At 44.0% G+C, this 9782-nt stretch overlaps 1 protein-coding gene across 1 annotated transcript; it reads right to left on the minus strand.

The window, feature by feature from the left end:
• Positions 1–5198: 5198 nt before the first annotated feature.
• On the minus strand, positions 5199–7938 carry LOC110103553 (subtilisin-like protease SBT1.5). Its single transcript, XM_020832323.2, has one exon. The coding sequence runs from the start codon at positions 7820–7822 to the stop codon at positions 5426–5428; it is 2397 nt and encodes a 798-aa protein (XP_020687982.1). The 5' UTR covers positions 7823–7938; the 3' UTR covers positions 5199–5425.
• Positions 7939–9782: the final 1844 nt, after the last annotated feature.

Below are 9782 nucleotides of genomic sequence, written 5' to 3' on the forward strand. Positions count from 1 at the left end.
ACTCATTTAGACGGATAAAACTCATTTAAACAGATAATCATTAGATTCCTGCATTAACCTCTTTTTGTCCTCAACTTCTCATTTACCTGCATAGTTTGCCTTTTTTTTTGTTGGCCCTCGCCCTCCGACAACAGCAAACACAGACGAGAGAGAACGAAAAACGCAAGGAGTTGGTTGTTCGCAGGAAAGAGAGCGCGCAGAGCTGTAATGAGAGGAAACTTCAAATAGAAAAATTAACGCACGAAGTTGGTCGTCCGCGGGAGAGAGAGCTTAATCGACCGCGAACACCTAACAGAGCAAGCGCGGTAAAGAAAGAGTTCGGGTGATAACTCTGTGAACTCGGTAAAGAACGGAGTGGTATATTTGAGGTTAAAATTGTGTTAGGGTGGTGTATATGAAATATTTAAGTTTTAGGTGTTAAATATGTAAAATAGGTGTTATAAAGTGGTATGGCTGTAAAAACCCCTTTTTTTTTCAACTATATCATTTGAGTTAAGCAACAGTTCTAAATTTGTTAAACTGCTATTTAAAAAATGTATAAAAAAGTCTAATTTTGTCAATTATTGGAGTTTATTTGAAATAATTTTCTTATTATATTATTTTTTATTCATAATTTTGTTTAACTATTATTTTTTATTATACTTTTAAAAATATTTTAAATGATTTTTTATTTTAAATAATTTATTGAGTAAGATTTATTTTAATTAAAAAAATTATAGGTATGTTTAATTCAAAATATTAATAAATATAAGACTATAATAGAAAAAAATATAAAAAAGAGATGAGAAAGAATATAGTTCATACATCATAAAAAAATTATCATGATCGGGCACAAATCTCGAGGCAAATTTTGGTTGGGAATTTTTGAAATTAAAATGGGGGTCATCCTAACTCTGATTTCAATGAACTTATAGTTGAATTGAACGTCTCGAAAATATGAACCCAACGACACCAAATTCGACTCAATCCGAGCTCATATGGGTCCAAATCAAGGGTCCGAAGCACTGTTGGAAGGTTCGAACCGCAATTTTGATGACCAAACAGTTTCCAAATGTGATATGCCTATAGTCAAATCAAGCGGCTCGACGAGACGAATCCAACGAGCCCGACATCACCGAATTCCAACATCTTTAAGACCTTCAAATGTCCAATGAACAATCCACGATCAAGAGATTCAACATCAATCGTCTATCCAAACCACTCCTCATTTACCTTTAATCTTCCTCATATTTATGGGAAATGTCACTCTATGAAATCTATAAATAGACACCACCTGAGGCCTGGACTTCTGTCAGACCACCACCTAAGGCCCGGAGTTCTGTTGGACCACCACGTGATGCCCAGAGTTCTGCCAGACAACCACTTGACGTCGTTGTTCCGCCGGACCACCACCTGACGCCGTTGCTCCGCCGGTCCACCACCTTAGGCTTGGAATTCTGCTGAACCACCACGTGAGACCCGGACTTCTGTCGGACCACCACTTGAGGCCCAAATTTCTGCCGACCACCACGTGACGGCGGAAGTTTTGCTATACCACCACGTACCTGACGCCTGGAATTCTATCTGAACACCACATGACGCCCAAAGTTCTTTCAGACCACCAACCGATGCCAGCGTTCTGTCGGATCACCGCCCGACTTCGAAGTTCTGCCAAAACACTGCCATGCTACCAACTGACGCCCGAATTTTCAAGTAATGCCAAACTTCTGCTTGTCAATCAAGTGACGTTGGACTTTCAATCTCGTTTGTCATTAGATTTCAACCATATTGTTGACATTTGTAATTTGATCGCCCTAAGAGACGAGTCAACCCACTATATTTTACCCAAACACTAGTGAAATCATTTCAACTAGGCAAGACCCAGTGGTTTTTCCCCTTTCTAGAGCTTTCCACGTAAAAGATCTTGTATTCTTTATATGTGAGTTGGATATCCGTACAAAGCTAAGGCGCAATATTATAACTCTATCGCATCATGTATTCTAGCCAGCAACAATAGTAATATTCCTTTTTTTATGTTAAGAAATGAATTTTTATTTGAAATGAGTTACTATGAATTTTTCGCTTAAAGATACCATAAATCGTATTTAAATATTTATGAACTATCAGCTAGATGCTCTAAATTCATACATCGTCTGAATAGAAAAACTTTGCGAAAAAAAAATCAGCTCCGGAGACTCTCTAACAGCCGCATTTGTACACCTTGAGTTCATATAAAGGAAATTGGAAGAAATTAGTGGATCACAAATGAAGCAGAACCTTACCTGTTTTATTTCTATAACACCGGGCTGTGATGGTGATTCTACTGCTGCTGTCATACTTGAGAGCAGTACTCGAATGATGCCAATACCCTTCCTATCAGACAGCGCTAAAGCCATTATTCCTATACAGCTCACGCCTGTACACACAACACTCCGATTCCCTTCACGTGCTAGTGGCCCTCACCGAGCCCAATTATCAAACTCATCCAACTTTTTTTCAAAGGGCGGTAAAACTGTCATAATAAATTATAATTTTTTAAAACGTGTTAAATTTTAAAATCATCATCGACTATTCCTGAATGATTATTCTAATTTTAAAATACGATGTTACTCTAATTTAATCTTCTTAATTATATAAAATTAATTCAAAATAATATGTAGTTGATATGGCATCACAAAATTAGCTTGATCGGACACGAATTTCGAGGCAAAAAGCTAGCCGGAAACTTCAAAAATTAAATCCGGGAGCATCTAAACTCCGATTTCAGCGAGCTTACAGTCAAACTGAGCGTCTCGGAAATACGAACCCAACGACACCAAGATCAACCCAATCCGAGCCCAAATTAGTCTGAATCAAGGGCTCAAAGAGCTGTTGGAAGGTTCAATCCGCAATTTGAGTTACCAAACGGTCTCCGATTTTGACAATCTTATTACTCAGATTTTGGCGTACGACGTCCGAAAGCTAAGAAGTAAACAGATTCCGATGGTTAAAGTCCAGTGGAAGCACCGGACTGCACGGGAAGCGACTTGGGAGAAGGAGTCGGACATGAGGAAGTCGTATCCGTATCTGTTTTGACGGAGTTTTGATTGGACAATGTCGAGGACGACATTTTTTTTGAGTTGGGGAGATTGTAATATCAGTTCTGCTCCAGGTTCGTCCGGGACGAAGTTGGATCGTCCGGGACGATCGGTACAGGTTTGTTCAGAATTGTGAAAATTGGGCAGTTCGTCCGGGACGAAATGTGGGATCGTCTGGACGAAAATTTTCCAGAGCCCAAGTCTTCCTGAGACGATAATTAATTTCGTCTGGACGAGAATTTTCCAGAGCCCAGATCGTACCGGGACGAAGTGCGATCGTCCAGGACGATCTGAGTATTTTAAAGAGGAAATGAGATATTTTGAAGAGAGGAGAAAAAAAAATATCAGAAATTCCATCCGTGAGAAAAGGAAAAAGAAAAGAAAAAGGAAAGTTGATTTCGGGAAGCGCGCGGGTCCTTTCGTTCGTCAGAGACTGTTGAGGATTTTGCTGTACGCAAGGTAAGGCACAATCCGACTTTCTCAATTTTCAGAACCGTCGCTGTTGACGGTATATTTCTGTCCGGATTTCGTTTTTGTTAGCGATTTTCGTCCGTATTTTCCGACTGGTTTGTTTTTACCGCGCTAACTTTCTATATGTTGTTGACTGCCGGTGTGACATTTTGAATATATTTGGAGATTTTTGTCCGGACCGTTTGATTTGGCGGCGTTTTCTTCCGTCTGTACTTTTCTGTGTGAAGATTAAATGTTGTGGCAGTAGAATAAATGTTTGAAATGTTGTATCTACATATGTTGTAATTTGGTTAATTGTGATTTTTCAGGAAAAATTGTGTAAATTCCGTATACTGCCGTTGTGCTGCCCGATTTTTGTGCTGATTTCTGATTTGTCCGGATTTGCTCTGCAATGATTTGATGTATGTATATGCATTTAGGGAGCTATAAGGGGAAGTAAGGGAGCTATAAGGGGAAGTTCTGTGAAGTTCTGAAATTCTGTATATCTGTTTAGGTGCTATAAGCACTATATATGTTATTCTGGTATAAGCCACATCTGTTCTGGTGCCGTGAGCACAAATGGAGGCATAAGCGGAAGTTCTGGTGCTGTATGCACAAAAAGGGAGCTATAAGGGGAAGAGGGTGCTATATGCACAAGGGAGATATAAGGGGAAGTTATGATATCTGGAAGGAAGATTTGTTCTGAACTAAATATTATCTGATTTTTGTACTCTTGATGTGATTGATCTGATTTTCTGATTTCTGTAAGTGCTATCAGCTATGATGTGATATTATAATGATTTCTGTTTTATTTCTGATTCTGATATGATTTCTGATACTATTCTGACACGATTCTGTTCTGTTCCGATATGATTTTGAATTCTGAATTCTGTACGATTCTAATTCTATTGATTGATATGTCTGATCTGTTCTGTTTCTGATTGATACGACTTTTGTTTCCGTACAGTTCTGTCTGATTTGATCTGTTTACGTTCTGATCTGTCCGATTTTGATATCTGTCCGATTCTGTTCCGATTTTTGTTACGGATTTGTCTGATGTGTTTGGTTTTGGAGATTCTGAGAATTTTGATTGGAGGTTTGTTGCTTTGCTGAGCTGTTGAGCTCACCCTTGCTTTCTGGTGGTTTTCAGGTTCTGGGAAAGGGAAGGAAGTCCAGGACTAGAGTTCAGAGTCTGATCTGTGATAGGTACTTTTGTACTTTTTGATTTTTGTACAGTCATGGCTCTTTCTGCTTTATTTTTCTGGCAGCCATGTACTGTATTTGTAGATGATTGTTCTGAGGAAAAGAAAGAAAAATATAGATGATTTGTTCCGCTGCATTTGATATTTTTAGTAGCTCTAGTCTATTTTGTATAATATTTGAAAGATTCAGTTCAGTAAGCAAATTTCAAAGCCAGATCCTGGTTAGTTTGTTAAGTTGGTCGGGATCCGGCTCGGACGAGATCCGTCCCCGTCGGGTCGGGTCGTGACAAAATATGTTATGGATAATCAATTAACTCTTACATTAAACTCTCAAAATCTTCTCCTCCAAATTTTTTTTGCCAACTCAAGACTATAAAAATAATACATCCTTCTTATAAAAAATTTTTAAGAAAAAGCAACAAATTATTCAACAATTAATGAAATACATTATATAATTTTATAACTAATTACCCAACAGAAAAAGCCCATCTCAGTAGGAAAAGCGACGATACCATCTATTTATACCCCACCACACTTACAAACCCGTTATCGAAATGTACATCTTTTCGCTTTAAAACAAACTCACAACGTCACTCTGCTTGTTTCAGCACTATGAAAAACATTGAAAAGAAAAAAAATTATAAAAAGTTCGAATGCAAAAGAAAAAGCGTTAAAGGAAATAAAAAAAGGAAATTGTAAATGCTGTCACAGCGACCGTCAAAGGGAAGCCTGGATCGTAACAACAATAGGACTCCTAACGCTGTGCTGGCCATCCTTCCACACGATCTCGCCGCCCCTCACGGCGGAGCTCCCTGCCGGCAACCTTCCTCCCTCCCCCTCCGCCGCCTCCAGCTCCACTCTAAGCAGAAAACTCAGTTTCTGCCCCGTCCGCCGGAATCTCAGTTCCAACGGCTCCACCTCCACCTTGCTCCCCGTCGGCGCCGAAACCTCCGCACGGTATACTGCCGCGCCTCTCCCGACGTTCGTCACTGTCCTCAGGAAATGCGTTGACTGCCTCGTTTTACCATTGCCTGCAACCCCAGCGAACAATGCCGAGAACGACGGGTAGTTCAGATTCCCAGCGTGCCCAGCCCTCTTCGCCCCCGTGCAATCCGCCCCTCTTCTTGTGATGGATTTTATATTTTCCGATGTGTAGTTTAAATTGCACAGGAAATTGATGTAATCCATTGGGGCAATGTCGTAGATAAGTCCCGGATCCATTGCGCGTCGCGGATCAACATGGCCGGTTCCTGCATCGAAGACGCCGGAAACGTTTCCGGTTGCTTCATCTAGCATCGGTTTCCCCTCATTGTCTTTGTTGTAAGCGGTGGTCATCAATGCCGACCGGATAGCCGCAGGTGACCAATCCGGATGCGCTGCCTTCAACAGCGCCGCGAGGCCAGAGACGTGGGGGCACGCCATCGATGTTCCTGAAAGGATGTTGAACTCCGTTTGGCGATGGTCCGAGTCGATCCCGGCGGGACCAATGCCGTCCGGCCACGCCGCGAGGATGTTCAGGCCCGGGGCGATAACGTCCGGCTTTAGGATCTCTGGGGACTGAGGGCTGGGGCCACGCGCGGAGAAGGATGCGACTACAGGGGCCGGGCGGACGCCGAGGCGCGTGCCGCGGAATAGAATAGTGCCGGTGGGGGTGGCGGCTGATGCAATGTATTTTCGAATTTCGTCCCCGGCGCTGGCGCCAACGGCAGTACCCGGAAGGACGTGACAGTCGGCGACAAGGCCCTCTCCGTCGAAGACGCCGTTGGCGAGTATCATGCCAGCGCCGCCGGCTTTCCGAACTACTTCTCCCTTTGCCGCCCGAGAGTTGACGCCGCGATCGCAAACGACGATCTTGCCTTTAACAGTACTAGGGCTTAGGGATCCCTCGAGGCAGAGGGAGGCAGAGTATCCTTCACCGCCGCCGCCAGAGGCTTCTCCAGGGCTGCCGGCGTAAATTAGGGGGTACAGCAAGTCTTTTCTGAGTGGCGGCCCGCCATACACGCTGACACCTGGGAGGACGCGTCCGTTTCCGAGGCGAACGTCAGCGGGGAAGGATCTATCCATGGATCCCGCTCCGACGGTGGTCACCCAGGGAGCGACGTTAGTGACCGTGAGTCCTCCAGGGCCGCCGTTTCCTGCAGAGGCGGAGACGAATATCCCAGCCTCCACCGCAGCGAAGGAGCCAACGGCGATGGCGTCAAGGTAGTAAGGTACGACAACACCGCCAACGCTAAGGGAGATGACATTGACGCCGTCAGCGACGGCCGCGTCAAAGGCGGCGAGGATGTCAGAATCAAAGCAACCAGCGGCCCAACAGACTTTATAAACGGCGAGACGTGCTTTGGGCGCCATCCCTGCGGCAACGCCACGGGCGTAACCAAGTGTGGACGCCGGGTAAACGTACCTGCCAGCGGCGATGGAGGCGGTATGAGTTCCATGGCCGTCGGTGTCGCGTGCAGAGCGGAGCTCTGCAGTCTCGTTCATTCGGCCACTGGTGGCCTCGTAGCCGCCGGAGAAGTACCTTGCGCCGATGAGCTTGCGATTACAGGCTGTGGTGAGGAAGCTGGTCCCGGCAACGCAGGTTCCGCGCCACTTGGCAGGGATGGAGCCGAGGCTGCTGTCGGAGAAGCTGCGGCGCTCCGGCCAGATTCCGGTGTCGATTACGCCGATGACAAGGTCGGAGCCGAAGTCAGTTTCAGCGAGGAGGCCGGAGCTGTCGGATGATTTGAGACCGAGGAACTGCGGCGAACGGGTAGTGTCCAGGTGGCGAACTTGCTCTGGAAGAATTGCGAGGACGCCGGCTGCTACCGAGAGGGCTGCTGCTGCGGACGGTGTCATCCTAGCCGAAAAACCGTGGAATATGGAGGAGTATGTGTGGATGAGGGGACCACCGGAGGTCCAACCAGTGTCTCCCTCGAAAGAGTCGGCTTCCGCGGCAGCCACAGCGGTTTCGTACCAGTGGGCGTGGGTAGGAAAGACCGATGGTTTGGCCTCGCCATCGACGCAGACGATGTATGTCTTCCGTCTGGTTTTCTCCGAGGTGGAGATGGCCGGAGAAGAAAGGAAAAAGAGTACGGCCAGAAACAGAAACTTAAAATGGTGATTTTTCTTCATGTTTTTTGTTTTGGTGAGCGATGTTGGAATGGTGGACTGTGTGCCCGAATGTGATTTCCAATTTAAATGTTACAGAACTTGCTTTGTAGGAAAACAGTGGCCTTCCTTTATTTAATTTATTGCACTTAACTTGCATTTTTTTTTTTTTAATTTCCGTGTTGAAATTTTAGGGCCAAAGCCATAAACTAAATAGATTCGTGGCCGCTAGCTGCACGTATTTAATCGCTATGCATCTTACTGCAGAGATGTGGGGTCTCTCCTTTAATTGGTTTCTGATCTTTCAGTTCAAATTTGTTAAAAGTTTGTAAATAGAAATTCGATTTATTGAAATGTTTTGTTACAAAAAAAATCTCGATTATTACAAATTTAAACAAATCTACTTTTGCAAACCTATTTGAAGCGATAGGGCTGCTTTCACTGATTGAGCATTCCTTTATTAAGCCGCTGGTGATTTATTTTTTATAATTTGTCGGTAGAAGGGTAAAAAGATAAGGCCAAGGAAAATTAGATTGGTAGGTTTCAGAAGATGGGAATTGTGGCCGCACGGTTCACGACACAGTGGGGCAGACACTTCTGCAGTTAACATTTATGGCAGCAGGAGATGCAAGAATTGCCAGGCGCTTGTGATTTTGCTTCAAATTTTGATTTCTTTTGCTTCGTACAGTTGTTCGGATTGAATGTAAATTAAAGAAATGAAATGAAATGAAATCTTAGTAATTACTAATTAGTACGTTTAATTTTTAAATTTGAAATTTTTAAGTTTTTTTATAAACTTGCCTTCGCTTAAATTATGGGCATTTAATTCAATTAGCACTAACCCCGATGACAGGAAATCATACAAATCCAGTTAAAATTACAGATGAGGAATGGGCAAATCGAGTCATTCTACTTTATTCTAATTTGTTTGTTGATATGGATTCTGCAGGCTGATCTAATATAAATCAATACATCCTTGAAAAATTATTTTGATCGGGCACGAATCTTGAGACAAAATCAAGTTGGAAACTTTCAAAATTGAAATTAGGACCAACTGAACTTCGATTTCAGCAAACTTATAGTTGAACTAAGCGTCTCGGAAATACAAACCCAACGACACCAAATTAGACTCAATCCGAGTCCAAATGGGTCCAAATCAAGTATCCAAAGTGCTATTGGAAGGTTAAAGCACATTTTGGATAAGCAAATGGTTTCCAAACATGACGTGCTTATAATCGAATCGAGCGGCTCGACGAAAAAAATCCAACGAGCCCAAGATCATGGAATTCTAACATCATAAAGACCTTCAAATGTCTGAGGAACGGTCCACGATCAAGGGATTCAATATCGGTCGTCCATTCAAACCACTCCCCATTTACCCTTGATCTTCCTTCTATTTACGGGCCATGCCACTCTAGGAAATCTATAAATAGACCCCTCCTCCCTCTTAAAAGGGAGCTCCAAACAAGAGAGCAAGAGAAAGATTGGAGATCACTCTTGCCTCCTCGCTCATTGACCATTGCCCTGAGTTCTGTCGGACAACCACCTGAGGCCCGGAGTTCTGCCAGACATCACCCTGAGACCCAGAATTTCGTCGGACCATCACCTGATGCCAGAGTTCCACCGCACCATCACCTGAGGCCCGAACTTTTGTCAGACCACCACCTGAGGCCCGGACTTCCGCTGGACCACCACCTAAGGCCTGGAGTTTTTCCAGACCACCACCTAACTCCCGAAGTTCTACCAAACTGCCACCTGACGCCCGGAATTCTACTGTACCACCTCCTGACGCCCGGAGTTTTGCCGGACCACCACCTAAGGCCTGAACTTCTTCCAGACCACCACCTAAGGCCTAGACTTTTGCGGACCACCACTTGACGCCCATAGTTCTACCGGAGTATTGCCCTAATACTAAGGTCTTTCTAACCACAGTCTCCTACTAACTACAGTCTTTTTCAATCTCCATCGCCAGAAAACTGTCTTT

This window comes from Dendrobium catenatum, unplaced genomic scaffold, assembly GCF_001605985.2.
Source record: "Dendrobium catenatum unplaced genomic scaffold, ASM160598v2 original_scaffold_254917, whole genome shotgun sequence".
Classification (NCBI taxonomy): domain Eukaryota; kingdom Viridiplantae; phylum Streptophyta; class Magnoliopsida; order Asparagales; family Orchidaceae; genus Dendrobium; species Dendrobium catenatum.

Coding starts and splice junctions, on each gene's coding strand:
- LOC110103553 (XM_020832323.2), bottom strand. CDS start 7,822: ATGAAGAAAAATCACCATTTTAAGTTTCTGTTTCTGGCCGTACTCTTT.